Source organism: Equus caballus, chromosome 14, assembly GCF_041296265.1.
Source record: "Equus caballus isolate H_3958 breed thoroughbred chromosome 14, TB-T2T, whole genome shotgun sequence".
Lineage (NCBI taxonomy): Eukaryota > Metazoa > Chordata > Mammalia > Perissodactyla > Equidae > Equus > Equus caballus.
This window is the reverse complement of record NC_091697.1, coordinates 17,210,388-17,228,697: the sequence shown is the minus strand read 5'-3', so window position 1 is coordinate 17,228,697 and position 18,310 is coordinate 17,210,388. Positions and strand designations below refer to the sequence as shown.

General features: G+C 43.6%; 1 protein-coding gene across 1 annotated transcript in view; it reads right to left on the bottom strand.

The window, feature by feature from the left end:
- Nucleotides 1-8,694: 8,694 nt before the first annotated feature.
- LOC100066318 (butyrophilin-like protein 3) overlaps nucleotides 8,695-18,310 on the bottom strand; it is a 29,394-nt gene continuing 19,778 nt past the window's right edge. Inside the window, exons 5-8 of the mRNA XM_023618350.2 lie at nucleotides 13,024-13,031; nucleotides 12,056-12,276; nucleotides 11,520-11,544; nucleotides 8,695-8,816 (exon numbers count right to left, since the gene is read on the bottom strand). Coding sequence (XP_023474118.2) covers nucleotides 8,695-8,816; nucleotides 11,520-11,544; nucleotides 12,056-12,276; nucleotides 13,024-13,031 — 376 coding nt within the window. The remainder of the gene's footprint in view (nucleotides 8,817-11,519; nucleotides 11,545-12,055; nucleotides 12,277-13,023; nucleotides 13,032-18,310) is intronic.

Below are 18,310 nucleotides of genomic sequence, written 5' to 3'. Positions count from 1 at the left end.
GATTTTTATATTTTTGTTTGTTTGCTTTTCACACCTTTTAGAAACAAAGCCCACCTTACTCTATGTGTGGTTTTGAGAGGAAAACCCACATGTATTTAAAGGAACAGCCTCCTCTTAGTCCTCCTTGCCCATCCTCAGGACCTTCTAACCCCTGATTCAGCTTCCTGGTTCCCAAAGAAAACAGAAGTGAGACGGCTGTGTGACGGCTCAGCCCGATCATGAGATGTCCCGTCGTACCTTAACAAGTGAGCCCTTGTGTTAATCTGTCAGCTGTGAGTTTGGATGACATGAGTCAGACAAGACAGACAAGACTGAGTTCTGCTGTCTAGACCTTAGCTTGTGGCAGGGCCCTGTGGCAGGGCTGGCAGACCCAGAAAGAGAAAATTACACACCAGCACCCACATTAACTGTAACCAACCTCTGCTCAACACGTCCTGTGTGTCAAGTGTGGGGTTTAGACTTTACAGACCACCTTATTTAATCCCCAAGACAACCCTGCAAGGTAAATGCTGCTGGCACAGAAGCCCAGAGGGGTTGGATCCGTGTGTAACTCTCATTAGTAGGAACCCATCAAATGTGCAGACTCTGGTGAAAAGAAGATAAAATGTCCATGGAAGTATTAAAGATACAGAAATAGAAAGTGTTGGGAGAACGAGCAGAGGTTTTCAGGGGCAACACCAGAGACTTTGCAGGTACCCGCGGGCTCGTTCGCATCCGAAAGGGAAGGAGCTCGCCCGATAGCTTCCAGAGGGTTTTCTACTCGCTTTGGACTGGTATCCAGTCCTCACAGGCGTCAGAGAGGAACACTTCCCCTCCACCATCTTAGATTCAGTGCCTGGGGGCGTATGAATTTAACTCGCAAAATATACATTAACAGGACAGAAAGGTACCAAATTTTGTTAAAACTTTGCACGCACGGTAGTTCACAGACAAGAAGTGAAACTGAAAGAAGCGGTTACACACGCATCATACACCCTTCTTAATAAAGGACAGAAATTTCGGGTTTCAAGGCAGACGTTCCGGGGAAGTGACGAGGACACGCGCGCGGACCCGAGGGAAGCCGTCGCTCGGGGGGCGTGCTTCCGCAGACGCGGCGGGCAGCGCGCTCCCCCAGGCCGGCTCTGCCCAGACCGCTGCTCACACCGTCCCTATGCCGAGGGGCAGATGTGGGGGCGGCGGATTCCGTCCCCGTCAGAGGCTGGAAGGGCCACGCAGTGAAGGCGAAATTCTCTTCTACGTGTTGCAACCATTCAAACCATTCTTAAACTTAGGGAAAAAATATCAAAATTCCACCCGGCCCCCCAGAAAGGGCGCGGGCTCGCGCTGCAGGCGGCCTCCCGGGCCGCGCGCCCGCCCCTCCTCCGCAGCCGAGGCGGGGCAGCCCTGTCAACCCTCTTTTCCGGCCGCTCCCCGCGCCCGCCGCCCGGCCCTGTACCCTGTACCCCGGTCCCCCAGACGGCCGCGGTCTCGGGCCGGGACTTTGCGCACGCGGAACCAAAGCGGAGGGGCCGCCGGGGCGCGGCGCTCGCGAGGCCCTCGACGCAGTTCCTGTTCTGCTCTGGGAGGCCTGGCGGACCTCATCTCACTGGTTCTGGATGTCCTGCTGCTCTTTGACCCGAAGTTTAGTTCAGGATGTTTCAAAGTTAAACGTGAAACCCGGGACAGCTGTGGACCGTTAGGAATGGACTGGAATTCCTGCAAAATGAGAATAAGTACTTTCTGAGCTCGTGCAGTCTTAGCGTGGAAACGTAAAAGGCTTATAGATATGTAAATCTGCTTCACCGCACAAAGTAACTAGGGTGCCTTGGAGAATGGCTGGTGGAGGAGGGAGTGAGCATGACTGCCCGGGCTGGGCGAGAGCAAGCCGCGGCCAACCTGAGGCAGCTCCTTTTGGGCAAACTGGTTTGAGCTTAAGTGAGAATCGTAACTGCAATGGACTGAAACGCATCTAATATGTATAAATCCGCAAATTCATAATGGCACTAAGAAACACACAAAACCTCATTTGGTGCTAAGGAAACCCTCATTTTGAAAAACTGGTAAATAAAGAGGGGGAGGGGAATCAAGCCCTTGCCCTGCAGGTGAGTATGTCAACTTAAAAAGCAAGTTTGCTTGTTATTTTATCCCCAAAATGAGTTTATTTGGGACTAGCCAAAACGATTGCAATTCACTAAGCACATGCTGCAGTGAACCACAGACAAACCCAGAGCACAGAGGAGGAGCTGCTTTTACAGAGAAAAAGGGGGAGAAGGAGGGGCTGTTCTACAGCAAAGTCCGTTGGAGGAGAGTAACAAATCAGGGTGGCAACAGCTTCTCATTGGGTGAGCTCTGGCATTTCTCATTGGCTGACCTGTAGCACTTCTCATTGGCTGAGCTGTGGCACTTCTCATTGGCTGAGCTGTGGCACTTCTCATTGGCTGAGCTGTGGCATTTCTCATTGGCTGAGCTGCAGTGTTTCTCATTGGCTGGGCTGTTGCTGGGTGGAGAGAAATCTTCCTTCAGTAATAAAGTAATTGCGTTTCCTGTGAAAGATGCAAGCCTCTGTCTCTTCCTGTTTGGTGTAATTGAGGATGTGTAATGAGGGTGAAAACTCCCTGGACAGGCCTTCCCGCTCCAAATTAGTTAAGGTTTTTTAAAAATTAATTTCCACGTTTGCACATTTTTCCCTTTTGATCAACATCTTTCTATGAAAGCACTGCTGATCAACAGTCAGGGTCTCTGCACATAGTAGTCTGGTCCGTCGATACCAGGAAGGACCTTTCCTGGTTGTTGTGTCCCACGTTGGAAGGAGGCTGCATAGTGATTGTATTCTCCAGCTGCCAAGGCAACATGTTGAGTAAAAGGAAGATCAGGAGGGAGAACTCTCACGCATTTCTTATTGAAACTCTATCATTGTCCGAGGTTGTAAGTGTCGGAAATCGTTTCAAATTGTTGAGCTAACAATTGTTGAGCCCTTATTGGGTGTGCCATTTTTACAGAAGCTCAACAGGCAATAGGTGCAGAACTTCACAACAAGTGTACAGAGTAAGATGAACAACAACGCTGTAAACCCGTTTTTCAGGATGGTTGCAAACCAGGAGCCCAGACCAGAAGGTAACCAGCTGAACAAGTCCAAAGACAGTGAATTGTCAGGTGAAACTTGTAGCCAATGTGCTTGCTCTCTAATCATAGGTAATTGGGTTTCTATTTCCCCAGAAGCATCTATCCACAGGAAGTGAATATTCATTGCAACAGGAGGCGTTTGCCACTGCACAGTTACCACCTTGCTCAGCAAGTAGATAACCAAGGGCTATATAATTATCTAAAACTACCTTGGCCAGTGACTTAAGCGACCATTACTGAGCTGAAATTGCTTTGGCTGTGGAGTCGGCCAACTCTCTGAGTCACAGAGAGATTCCTGCTTGTAAGCAAGGTACTAGGCTGATTTTTCAAGCAGTTTCTTAAAGCTGTGTGATCATCTCTGAGTCCAAGTACATCTTTCTTAAATATAACATTCTAGTTGAAGCCTTGGTAATCTAGCCAGTATTTCCAATTGTGTTTTGCTACGAGGAGAACAGGCCCTCACGTAACCCATGCAAATACAGGTATTGCCATGAAAAGCATATTTAAGAGTTTCTGAATTCTGGAGGGATCAAGTAGAGAGAGAAAGATAAATTTTCAACTCTTGTTGCAAAGATACACTTTACCAAGTTGCTGTAAGTTATAGATTGCTTAAAGGAGAGAAGAAAAAGTGGTTCTTTACATCTGGAAAACAAAACATCAAAGCAATCAGCTGTCCACTTGAGTTCCAGAAATTCCCACCCAGTTCAGTGTTATGATTTTAAAGTTATCAAAACTTGTATTCCACAGTACTTGTCAAAGTCTTTTCCATGAATCTCTTTGAACATGAAACATATTTGTAAAAGCATCAGAATAAAAACAATAACTGTCTATAACTGACAAAAGACTTTTAAAAAGGCAATGGGTAAATAGAATTGACAAGAAACTTTGAGGATTTTTGTGACATACATTTTAGATAGTAGCTAGAATTACAGGAATTTTATACAATTTCTAGAACACTTTTTAGTAACACTCACCCAAACAATATAACCTAAAAAAGCTTATTATGAGTTATCAACCATGCTTATCCTGTAATTTGACTTACCAAATAAACCCAATTAGTGTGGCGCCTGAGACAAAGAAGAAGGAGGAGGCGGACATGAGGCTTCAGAAGCCATTTTGTTCTCCCTCACTTTTGTAGTTGTTTTGGCTAATTTAGACAAGCTATCTTGTAGTGAGGCAATTTTAGAGCTTTGTGCATATCCAGAAGCCTCAGGGTACCGATAAAAATAGACATACCATTCATTTTTCTTAATTTTAGAGCCACAATTTTCCAATTTGGTTTTAAGAAAAGCTAGTTTGGGGAGATTGAAAGTTCTCCATAATGGCCATTGAAATTGCAGACTGCTTTTGGTCTGCTCAGCCCACTTAGTTACAAACGTGCATGTATGAGGCCAGAGTTCTTAAACATAAACCTGGCCAGGGCCCCTGAAGGAAGGTTTCTCTCAGAAAATTTAGATGACTAGGATTCTGTTTCTGAAATTTCCTCTGAAAACACAAGAAAGTTGTTAAAGTCCTGGCCCTGATCCCTGGAGGAATCTAGAAACAAAAGAAAAGTTGCTGGATTCCTATCCTGGATTCCAAAAGGAATCTGAAAACCTAAGAAAAACTCCTGGATTCTCAGTGAGTCCGAGCCCCACGGGGAACTGTGCTCCCTCCGGACAACAACTGAGTGCTCATCAAGGACAGAGCACGGGTTCATGGAGGACACAGTCCCTCCATTGAGAGGACAAAGCCTCTCCAGATCCCGAACAAAGTCTGAGATCTCAGGACACAAAGGGAGCAGAGCTCGAAACCCAAGAGGAGACTCACTGAACCGACAGCAGGGGGCATCTCCTGTCTGCAGTGTCCTTATCTCCAGTCTACTGATCCTCTAAGTTTGTTTTGTCAAAAAGAAACAAAAGGCCCCAAATGGAGCCGCTTATGCTAAGCCCACATCACCAAACCAGGGCTTCATACCTAACCTAATTGCAGTTTCAACCTTCCCCAGAAATGTAATCTTAAATCTGGAATTTTCTGGTCAGCATCAATGAGATAAGCTGCTACGTGGGCCCTTTTCATCCCCCAAAGGAAGGTGAGGTAATCCCTTTCTTCGTGTGCCTATAAAAGCCTTCCATTTTGCACAGGTCCTCAGAGCTCCTCTCTACTTGCTAGATGGGATGCTGACTGACTCATGAATCATTCAGTAAATCCAATTAGATCTTTAAAATTTACTTGGTTGAATTTTGGTTATTTAACAGTTTCCATGCCCTGCCCCTTTTAGGTGCACAATATGCTGTCTGTCTTCTCTGAGATCTTGAGAAGAGAGAATGGGACCCTCTGACACTCCCAAAGATGAGCCCATGAGGATCCTCCACCAGGCTGGGCCCTGTATTCCAAACGACATCTCTAGCGCCTGGGCCAGGCCTGGCACAGAACAAGTGCTCAATCAATATTCCATGGGTAATGTAGAGTATGGAAAATAAATTAGTGTGAAATATATGAACAGTAATTCTCTTGGCACAAAGTGTAATATATGAACAAATCATTAGCTAACATCACCAAGATGATTCACATTACTGCATCTTTAACCTTTGCTAACGACCCTGAGGTGGGAATCCTTGCCCCTGCTTAACAGGTGAGGAGCCTGAGAGGTTGTTCCTTATAAAAGGTCATTTAGCTACGGAGAGTTGGGGCAAATTAAATCCATTGTCAGCCTTCTTCCCTCCCTATCTCAGGGTCATGGTTGCCACATGGATGGGCCAAGCTCCCCTCACCTAGAAGCCATCACTGCTGGCTGCTGCTGCAGGCTCTGGAGCTGGAGAGAAACCTTAGCATCTTTAAGGAGACTATGAGCTGTGATTCCCTTTGGGCATCACTCCTGGAGAGGAAAGGTGAGGTCCCTTGTGGGCAGGATCTAGGTTGTCTGTGTCTGGGGGTGGGGGTCTCTGAGAACGGGCTTCTGTTTCTGATCCCTGGGGTGCTGCACAGGTGACATAGAGGCACATTTTTCACCTCTTACTTTTCACACCAAAAGTGGGACCTCAATAAGCCTTCAAAGTGATGGGTCAGGCTACAAATGAGGGACTGGTCATTTGTACTGAAGAAGGACATGGCCCCACCTTTGTAGTCCATGAAGATCCCCACTCATTTAGGGGGGCTGCCTGAAGAAAGGCTGATTCTATGGGGATTCAATGTGAAACACGAGTGTTTTCTCCACAGTCTGAGGACCCAGTACCCATTGTTGAGAGAAAAAGTCACATTCTCTGCCCTCCTGTCCATGTTGTCCCAGCACATTCCCAAACACTGGCTTTACTGTGTCCCATGTCCTCCTCCCAGCAATGTTTCCCTGCTTGGAAATCCTGAGAAACCACTGCACACGTCCTTGTAAATCTCTTCTTCCAATCAGGACACCTTCTGGGGAGTATTTCTATGGGTTACAGCTTCAGATAAGAAGGGGGCTAGCCATGTCTGGGTCCAGAGTCACCTCCACGGGGGTGTGGTATGGGAGAGAGAGCCTGAGTTACTGAGGAGGGACCTGGGCTGGGCCCAGAGGTTACCCGCTCCTACTGCAGACTGGCTCAGGGCAGGTCAAGTGAGGTCCCAGAGTCAGAATCCCCACCAGACACTGCCCATCCCCTCTCTCATCTCCACTGCAGCCCTGGGGCCTCAACAAGGCCTGGAGATGCCTAACCGTGAGGTCATAACGCCTGTATATTGCCTCAGCCTACCACTGTCCCTCCACATAAGCCCCTGTTTGACTTTGTGAGACTAGAGCGACCTCACTATCCATCTTCCTCTCACCCTCACTTCCTGCCCAACTTCACCTCCTTCCCCTTCAGCCCAGACTCCTGGCCATAATACCCTCAATTCCCTGGATCTTTGCCTGGGACCCCCGTCTTGGCTGGCACAGGCCCTGCCCTCTCCCTTCTAGATCCTATATCAGTTACTGGTGAGCTCCCTCTCCTATGTCCACCCAAGGCTCTGTCCCACTGTCACCCCCACAGTGGTTGGTACCTATATGTTTCTGGGCCTCTCTTGATTCTGAAAACAAGCAAACAGAGGAGGCAGATCAGTGCTCACATGGAGAGCAGGAGGTAGGGAGAGGGGAGACAAAGGGTGGCTGCCCTTTTTTGGTGTCATGGACCCACCAGATCTGATGAAGACCATGGGCATTCTCTACAAAATGCACCTCCCCCGGTATCTGCAGCAGTTTCAAGGTCTCCATCACAAGCTTGTCTCTGCAGAGACCCATGGCCTGCAGGTTGTAAGAATCATAAACTAGAGCCTTGTAAGGAAGAGATAAATGGGGGTGGGGAGCAGCTTCTCTCACCTGCCACTCTATGCTTCTTTATCCAGTCTGAAACCAAAAATACAAAAGATCTGAAGTCACAGAACAGGGGCCCATAGGACAGTGTGGGACAAAGTCTCTGCGTGTGATAACACTTACCCAATTTTTCCTGGAGTGCATGACTCAAAAAAAAAAATCAGTGCTATATACAGCCCTGATAAAGGCTTCAGGACAGAGGGAAGCTGAGGGAGATAGTCCATGGGTTCTTCCCCATCCTGGGTCCACATACCCTGAGAGAGCTCATAAAATTTACAGTTCTTCTCTTTAGGAAATGTACCAATGGGCAAGATTTGCAGACAATTTATAGGGATTTCCATCAATGCGTTTCGATGCCCATCCTAAACCCCCTATGTATGTGCAGATGAATTCATTAGTCTATGGGGAGAGGAAAACAGCTGCCCTTGTTGGCCTGCCCATGCTTCCTGTCCAGTCTAGAGTCAAGATAGTGCACAGTGGCTCAAATCATGAAGAAGAGGGACCCAGGAGAACTGTGTGGAAGCACAGAACATGACAAGAAGGCTCAATTCTGCCCAGATTTCCCCTGAAATAGAAACACAGTATCCAGTAGTAGACACAGGAGTGTGTAAGGTACAAACACAGCTGTGGCTCTTTGCTCAGGGAGATGAGCTGTGGGTGAAGGATGGGGGCTCTTCTGAAACTCTCCTTTGCGCCCCCACTCCACCACTGTACTGTCTCTATTTGGGGTAAAACGAGAGTTCAGGAATGTTCACACTGAAGGGAGGGACTGGCATCTAGGATCTTGTGGAGGTGGAGTGGAGGTTATCTGGGAGAAGGGAAGATGAGATGGGAGAGAGACTGGGAGGGAAGGTGGGATCATGGCACACATTCTCAAGGGGGCAGTATCACCCCCAAGGTGGAGAAATGGTTCTTGAGGTAGAAACTTAATGAGGCTGAATATTATTTTATCTTGTCTTCACTTTTATTTCCTCTTTCATAAAGTCTTTTTAACTACTCTGAAACTTTTTTACTGCTGTTTTGATGTGGTCTTAGAAATTTATATGAGGTCTACAGGTATTGAAAATTCTTCTTTCCCTAATTCTGGGTTCTACAGAAAGGGCCTGTGGGGCTGACATTCCCACGGGAGCCATCGTGGGTCAGCCTGGAGAGGGCGAGGACTGTGGTCCCTGTGGTCGGGGATGGCCTGGAGCAGGGGCTGGAAGAGCAGACCCGGAGGAGGGAGGGAGCATCCCTGACCCCAGCCCAGTTGGGTGTGTGAATAAGCCACGGGGCCGTGCTTGCCTCTCTCACTTAGCCTGGTCTTTGGGGAAGGAAATTCTCAGACCCTTGATATTACCACCTAGGACAAAGCAGAGTAATCCCAGTAAAATAGAGGGCAGGCGCCAGGCTGAGGGCTGGAAAAATGTCTCTGAAAAACAGTCCACAGACCCCTCAGTGATTGCTGACTAGAAAGGCAGTTTGATTCTCAGTTAAGAAGTCATCTGATATCCCAAGATTAAAAAGGTATTTTTCTATAATTTCTCCTACACGTTTAAAATGTTATGTTTCTTCCTAAGTCTTACTCCATCTGGATTTATTTTTGTATGTAAAATGAGGTAGATGTTCAATTTCATTTTCTTTTACACAGCTGTGCCAGCATTGTTTATTTGCTCCACACACTCTTGCGTGCAGTGTCACCTCTGTCACTTCAAGTTTCTGCTCGGGTGTCGATTTTGTTTCCTGGCTCTTTGTTTTGTGCCGTTGTCCACTTGTCTGTCTTGGTGCCCGTAATTTTGGCTGGCTTCATCATCACAGCTCTGGGCTATGTCTTCATATATACTAACCTAAGCTTCTCAGTTTCTTGTTTTGCTGTGTCTTGGCAATTATTGGCCATTTGCTCAGCCACATAAATTTCGGATTGACTTGTCTAGTTCTAAGAAAACTCTATTGAGATTTTCAATAGTATTATATTGAACATATAGATCAATTATGGGATAAGTGATATTTTAAAAATATGGTACCTTCTTATCTGAGAGAAGTTACATCTCTGCTCTTATTTTAGTTCTTGTTAGCGTCTTTTAATAAAGTCTTATATATCTTCATAAGAGTTTGCAAAAGTTTTATTGGATTTTTTCCTAGTTGTTTTTTTATCATTATACATGGTATGTTGGTTTTTTTGTGGCATATAGTTATGCAATTTATCTTTATTAATCTTATGAACATGAATTCTTTTATGAATTGAAATAATTCATCTGTGAATTCCTCTAGATTTTCAGTGTATGCCATCATATACTCTGAACAAGGAGGGCATTCTATTTCTTCCTTTCTAAAAGTCATAATTCTTTTATCAGCTTCTTCCCTTGTTGCGTGGCTGGTACTTCAGCACGGTGCTGAACAGCAATATTTAAGGTTGTCATCCTTATTCACTTATTGAGTATAAATGGCACACCATTATGTATGATGTTTGATGTAGGTATTTTTAGATACTTTTTAAAAATAGTTTTCTTCTATTTCTGGATTCACAAGAGTTTTAATAATGAATGGATGTTGAAATTTATCTAAGCTTTGTTTACATCTATTGAGAACATGATAATTTTTCTCCTTTGATTAGTTAAGGTAAGAATTACATTAATATAAATTCCAATGTTGACCTTGCCTTTCATTCCAGGATAAGTTCAATTTGGTCATGATGTATTAGATTTTTTTTTATATCCTTTTGGTTTGAGTTTCCAAAAATTCTGAAAAGACTTTTATAGTTTTGCTTCTGAATAAAGTTGGTCAATACTTTTCCTTTTTCAAACTGACCTTGTTTGGTTTGGCATCAAAATTATGTTAACCTAACAAAATGACTTTAATATTTCATCTCATTCTGTTTGCTGGAAGACTTGCTGTGTGACTGAAATTTCCTGTTTTCTTGAATTCTTGGTGGATTTTGTGTATAAAACAATAAAGCTCTGATGTTGTCTTTGTGGGAAGACTTTTAAATACTCACTGAATTTCTTTCAAACATATGAGAGTGTTAAAGTATTTTTTATTATCATCACTTCATTATATTGTGGCTGGAGAGTATTGTCTGAATGATGCTAATTCCACGAAACTTTCTGAAAACAGTTTTATGTGTCAGTGTTTGGTGAAATTTTGTAAATATTTCACATGTGCTTCAAAATAATGATTTTTGGTGACGAAGTCCTCTAGGAATATCTATTATATCAAGGTTGCTAATTCATAGATAAAATATTCTATATTGTTACTAATTTTGTCTACTTATTTAATCAGCTTTAGAACTCATAGTATTTCAACTTCTCCTTATACTTTTATTGATATTTACTTTATATATGTTGAGATATACTACTATAAGGTGCATATATATTTAAAATTTTTTATAATTTTCTAGTGAATAAACTTTTTATGTTTATGAAATAACTATCCTAATAAGCCCTTTTTTCTTAAAACTTTTTTTTCTTCTGTTAACACTAATATATTTGTTATGGTGCTCCTTTGGTTAACATTTGTCTATTATGCCTTTTCACTTTTCAGTTGAATTTTAATCGAATTTTCAATGAATACCTCATAGGGTTACATTTTTCTCTCATTAATTGCAGTAGTTGAGATGTTTTTAATCCAGTCTGACATTCTTTGTCTTTTAACTGGCAAATTGTCTTTTTACGTTGATTGTGATTACTGACATACTTGGATTTACATTACTTGTCCTATTATTTTTCAATCTTTCCTGAAATTATTTACATTTTTATTCTGTTCTGTTTCCCAGAGTAACGTTTGAGTACGTATTTAGTAGTATGTTTTTTATAAAATGAGTAAACATTTTTTTGTTTTTGTTCCTGCAGTTGGTGTTCTTCAATTTTGCATGTGTTGACTTTGGAGGGTTGCACCATGAAGACCATTATGTGGTGAAGGAAGCACTTAATTCTTTTCCTCTGGAATGTTAAACAATTCTGTTTCCACCTAATCAAATGTTTATGATTTTATTTTTTTTACCTCATTGACCTTTGAATTTCAAAACTAATCATTAAACTGAGCAATCCTACACAACAATCCTGAGACAGAGGCTCCCATGCTCCCTCTGGGTGACCCAAGCTTCCACCCCACCCGTGCCCCTCCTCCGCGCACTCACCTCCTATCCGTATCCTGGATCCCACCTCTCAACCTTAGTTGGGGAGCTGGCTGTGTTAGCGTCTACAAACATAGGTTCTTTACCCGCCACACAAGAGGGGCCAAATTAAAACTGGAACGCCAGGCTATGGCAAGGGAAGAGTTTTTATTTTGAATGATTCCAGTCAGGAGACAAGAGTGAGCCCTCAAATTTGTCTTGTTTTATCTCGTTTCCCCGAAAGAGGGGAGGCAAGGGGTTTTAAAGGTTTTTGAGGAATGGGGCTCTTGTGTGTGTGTGTGTGTGTGTGTGTGGTGGGGAGTCAGTGGCCTTGTTGGTCTGAGCTTTCCTACCAGCCTGTGTTTGGCCTTGGGAGGCTGCTTGCAGGAAGGAGGAGGAGATGATAAGGAAGACAGGTGGGCGACCTTGGCTGTCTGTCTCCATGGCAGATGGTGGATTCTGGAGCCAGGGAGCCAGCAGGGAAAGAGTGCTTTGGTTTTAACCCCATACACACTGGGTCTAATGTAGGGGAGCTGATATCAAGGCTGGCATCAGATGGAGCATGATGTGCTCCCAGCATTTTCTTGGACTGTAAAGGAGGTCTCCCCAGCAAACAGGCTGTGTCTGTCTGTATTCGCCTTTGAGTCTGAGAGCAAATCATGTCCCTGTGGACCTTTCCACTTGACTGTGCATTGAGGGAACCAACGTGAGGACTTGCAGGGTAGATGGATGCCTCCATCAACATATCCCATGATAGAAGTGAGAAGAGCTGAGCCCAGCGCTGGGGAGAAAACAGGGAAGGAAGGAAAGCAAGCTTGTATCCAAGGCCACAAGTGTTCTCAGCCAGATTTGTGAAGCTATAGACATAACACTCCCTGCACTCCATGTCTCCTCATTCTCTCTCTTACAGGCACCTACACAGTTCTACGACTGCTATAAGCCCTTCCATGGTCTTTGTTCAGTTAACATGCATTTAACAACTGCTATATACCTGGATATTCCTAAGCACTAAATATGACGTGAATAAGACAGAACCCCTTCTAATGAGGAACTTTGCAAGAGCTCAGCTGAGGTAGAGAGAGACCTGAACTTTCAGCCATCAGAGTAGCTAATTAAAGAAACAATGAGCCAAAATCAAACAGTGAAGTCTTTAATCATTCACTGTCTTAGTATATGCACATGCTGACTCCTCCCTGCTCCATTTCCTCCAATTAAATGGCATGCTAGCCTAGGGCCAAGAATATCCTTGCAGGGGTGGGGATTATGTCACTGTTGACAGAGCCCTGAATAAGACTCCAGCAGTTTCATGGACTCTGAGGTCAGGAGGAGGGTGAGGGGGTAAGGCTACTTGTGGAAAATTGCAGTGCACAGAGTTAGAGTAGGGACAAGTGTCTTCAAGTTTTCCCCCTCCTCTCCCAAACTCTGCCCAAGGCCTCAGGTAAAGAGACCTAGGAATGAAGGCACCTCAGCCAGGAATGCAAATATATGGAAGAGCATGAAGAGCCAGGGATGTTGGAGCCTTGCCTACAGCTAACTCTCCAGAGATGACAATGAGCTGGCTGTGCACCAAGGCTGGTGTGGAAGAGCCATGAGGCCTGTCAAGTAAAGCCTTTTTGATTGCCTATGGTCAGGCCTTAAAAATCACAGGTGGGATTTTCCTCAGGAACCAGACTCTCAGAACTCACTGACTAAACAGGGAGACAACTGTAAACAAACACGTTTCCTTGTGAAAACTGCAAATATGTGAGCATGGTCAAGTTAGCACAGAGGAGAGAGTGACTGTCAGGGAAGCCACACCTTCCTGGAGGTGACATTGCACCCTGCTGTGTCAGATAAATGAAGGTTTTGTAGGTGGACAAGATGAGAAGAGGGAGAAGCATGCCAGACCGAAGGTCAGGTAGACACCATGGTGCAGAAAGAAGACATGTCATGATGTGTTTAAGGACCTACGCTATGGACTGAATGTTTTTATCCCCGCAAACTGTGTGTGTTGAAGAACTAACCTCCAGTGTTATGATAATGGAGGTGGAGCTTCTGGTAGATAATTAGGTCATGAGAGTAGAGCCCTCATGATGGGATTATGCCCTTATGTGAAGAGATGAGAAAAAGCTCTCTTCCCCTCTCTCCACCATCTGAGGACACAGAGAGAAGGCAACTGCCTGTGAGGAGGCAGGCTCTCAGCAGAAACCGAACTGGCCAGCACTTTGATGTTGGACTTCCCAGCCTCCAGAACTGTGAGCAATAAATTTCAGTTGTTTGATCCACCCAGTCTACGACATCTTGCTATAGCAGCCCCAGCTGACTAAGATGACCGTGAGAGTTTAGTATTTCTGCACTGTGATGTGCAAGAAAGGATGTGTGTGAGATGAGGTCTGAGAAAGTGCAGAGGCAGACCATCGAGTGAGTGCATTAATCCAAGGAATGTGGACCATTGCCATGTAGACTCTGAGGGCAGTGTAGCCCTGGAGGGCTATTAACTATCTTCCAGCAGGTGAGTTATAGCCAAACTCCCAGGCAGCAACAGAGTAACCAGGAGGCAACCACTGAAGTTACTCAGGTGAGAGACGAGAAGGGTGAGAGAAGAGAAAGGGTATCAGAAAGTGAGAACCAGTAGCAGAAGCTATTTGGGAGTTTCATTCAAAAGGATCAAGTGAGGGGCCGGCCCCATGACCAAGTGGTTAAGTTTGCGCTCCACTTTGGCAGCTGAGAGTTTCACCGGTTGGGATCCTGGGTGCGGACATGGCACTGCTCGTCAGGCCATGCTGACATGGCGTCCCACATAGCATGGCCAGAGGCACTCACAGCTAGAATATACAACTACGTACTGGGGAGTGGGGGTGGGGCTTTGGGAAGAAGAAGGAAAAAAAAGATTGGCAACCGTTGTTAGCTCAGGTGCCAATCTTTGGGGCAAAAAAGGATTAAGTGGAGGCTGAAGAATGTTTAGCCTGACCTCCAATTTTATGACTTGAGAGACAAAGGAGAACGTCCCCGACACAGGTGATCTCAATTTGATGATTTGTTTTCGCCCATCTTCCCATTCCAAACAGAACTTTCCCTCCACATGCTGCACTCTGATATTCCCCAAGGTCTAGACCAGTGCACAAAGACCAATAAATGATTATTGAGTGAATAAATGAAAGCAAGATTGATGGTGTAACCACTAAGAAAGGGGGTTCAAGTAAGATAGTGTAGACTTATCTCTCCCTGCTCCTCTCACTAAGTAAAAGGATAAACCCTAGAAATAGCACGAGGCAACCACAAGGGAACTTGAAATGTGGAAAGAGGAAGGTGGATTCCTAGGGACCCAAGACCAGAAGAACAACACAACAGCAGAGCATCTTATAGTCCACCCTGTGCCTAGGAAAAGAAGGTGGCACAGGTGGGCTCACTCCTCTCCCAGATCACTGATAACACCAGATGGGCCCAGAGGTACCTGCAGAAGGATTGAGCAGGAACCCCACTGACAAGAGGCCATGGGAAGAGCTCCTGTCCCTTTGGACCAGAGACTCCCTTCCCTCACCCAGACACACGAGGGAGTCTGCCCTTGGGAAGCACCTTCTACTCAAACAGGCAATACCAGGACAAATTAGTGGGATCCTCAGCATCACCAAGTAGACTAAGCAGACCAAAATGGTACAGCAAAGGCTCTGAAAATTATCTTGTCCCTGGAAACACAACTGGCAAAAGTAGACCAGGGACCTGAGTGCTAAGCTTAAGGTGATTGCCTGCTAAAATAGAAGCCTTAAATAGGATCCAAGTCTTAACATAAAAGCCAAAATGTCTGGGTTTCAACTAAAAATTAGCTATCATACAAAGAACCAGGAAAATCTTATCTTAAAGGATAAAAGACAATTGACTTAAGCCAACACCGAGATAAACCAGATGTTGGGGTTATCTCATAAAAGCTTGTTAGCTGTCATAAAAACGCTTCAGCAAATGACTACAATTTCTCTTGAAACAAATGAAAAAATAGAATATCTCATCAAAAAGAATTTATTTTAAAAAAGGATCAAATGGAAATTATACAAGGAAAAATACAATAGCAAATAAAAAACACTGGTTGTGCTTAATACTAGAGTTGAGGTGACGGAAGATAGAATTAGTGAACTGGGGATAAGTCAATAGAATTTACTGAATCAAAACAACAGAAAGAAAATAATTTTTTTAAAAAGACTACACTTCTCAGGGACCTTAAAAAAATAGCAAACATGTGTATCATCAAAATCCCAGAAAGAGAGGAGAGAGATCGTGCAGCTGAAAAAGTATTTGAAAAAAATGATGACTGATAAACTCACAAATTTAATGAAAAGCATGAAACAACAGTTTTGAAAAGCTGAGCAAACACCAAGTGGGACAACCCAAAGAAACTCACTCTTAGAAATAGAAAAACTAAGCTTCTGAAAACTAAGATGAAGAAAAAATCATGAAAGCAACCAGAGAGAAAGGATGTACTGTACATACAGGAACATCGATTCGAATGACAGCAGATTTCTCTGAAGAAACATTAAAGGCCAGAAAGAAGTGGCACAATATCTTTTAAGTGATAAAAGGGCTGTCAACAGGAAATCCTATATCTGGGAAAACTCCTTCAGAAATGAAGGAGAAATCAAGACATTTCCAGATGAAGGAGAACTAGAGAATTTGTTGCTTGCCAACCTAGCCTTAGCCAGCCCTGGTGGTCTGGTGGTTAAGATTTGGTGCTCTCATCACTGCAACCTGAGTCCATTTCGTGTTCAGGGAACCACACCACCATCCGTTGGTTGTCATATTGTGGTGGCTGTGTGTTGCTGTGATGCTGAAAGCTATGCCACTGGTATTTCAAACACCAGCAGAGTCACTCATGATGGGCAAGTTTCAGTATAGCTTCCAGACTAAGACAGACTAGGAAGAAGGACCTAGCCACCCACTTCTGAAAAAACTGACCGTGAAAACCCTATGTATAGCAGTAGAGCATTGTCTGATATAGTGCCAGAAGGTGAAAGGATGGTGCAAAAAGACTGGCCGGGGTTCTATTCTGCTGTACAGGGTCACTAGGAGTCAGAATTGACTTGATGGCACTAACAACAAAACCTAGCCTTAAAGAAGGGCTAAGAAAATTCTTCAAACAAAGAAAATGATAAAAGAAAAAATTTGAGAACATCAGGAAGGAAGAACACGCGAAGAGCAAACATAAAATAGACTATTCTCATAAGTTTTGAAAATTCACTTGACGGTTGAAACAAGTTATAGCACTACCTGACGTGGTGCTCAAAGCAGTGTTATTTTAACAGTGGAGAGGGAAAAGGGACCTGAGTGAGATTTCCAAATTTTTCTTAAAGTGGTAAAGTGTTGATACCAGTAGACTGTGATCAAATATTTATGTATATTGTAATATCCAGAGCAACTGCTGAGAAAACTATACAAAGTGATATGCTCCAAACATTACAAATCAGTCAAGATGGGATCCTAACAAAAAATGTTCTAGTAACCCACAGAAGTCAAAAAGAGAGAAACAAATGAAGGGAAAACAGAGGAAAAGAGCAGAAATAAATGGCATACTTAAGTCCTAAATCTCAATAATTACTTAAATGCTACTGGTCTAAATAAATGAATTAATAAATCAATTAAATGTTGGAAATTGGTAGAATTAGGTTAGAAAATAGCCCAAGTCTATGCTGTCTATAAAAAACTCATACCAAATACAATGACATAGGTAGGCTAAAAGTAAAAGAATGGAAAAATATATCCTATTGTGTTCATCCTCCAGAAGCAGGATGGACCACCCCTTCCAGCCTCGCTCAAAATTTGGTACAGATGTCAAAACCAATGACATCATACATGCATCAAGAAGGTATGACAAAGGTTACTATTCACATCATGAGGCTTTCTGGGGAGACACAGCAGGCTCCCCAGCAGATCTGAAAATAGCATGAGAGCAAAAACAGGAGACTGGTTTGCTTTTTACTGTGGTTAGAAGGGCAGGTTGAGGTATAGTTTCCTTCACATGTGGGTCAAGGATTCTGGGATTTGAACTCCTCGCTGAAACCAAATGAAGGCGTGTCAGGGATATTTTTATCAGCTCACCCAGATGTGGGCAAAACAGGAAGGGAGTGGAGTATGGATTGAAAGCTGTCAGCATTAAAGTATCAAAAAATGGAGTCAGACTCTTTATTACATATACCATGCAAACGTTAGTTTAAATAAAGCAGGAGTAGCTATATTAATACCAAATAAACTACATTTCAGAACAAAGAAAGTGACAAGAGACAAAGATAGACATTCCATAATGATAAAAGGAGGAACACACTAAGAAGACATAGCAATCCTAAATATGTGTGCATCTAACAACAGAATATTCATGAAAACAAATCCACAATTTTAGTTGGAAATTTCAACACCTCACTCTCAGCGACTGATAGAATTATTAGACAGAAAATCAGCGAGAAAACAGAGTGTCTGAACACCACAATCGACCAATAGGATCTAAATGACATTTATAGAATACTCTTTCCAACAACAGTGGAACACATATTCAAGTGCCAACGACCAACATTCACCAAGACAGATCATATCTTGGCCTGTAAACAAATACCAACAAATCTGAAATAAGTGAAATCATACAGAATATGAAACTTTCCCAGACAAACAAATCTGAGGGAGTTCATCACCACTAGACCTGCCTTACAAGAAATGCTGAAAGCAGTTCATGCTGAAATGAAAAGATGCTAATCAGCAACATGAAAACATACAGAAGTATACAACACACTGATAAAAAAAAATACACAGTCAGATTTAGAAAACTCCAATTCTGCAACAGGATGCTGTGTTACCCACTT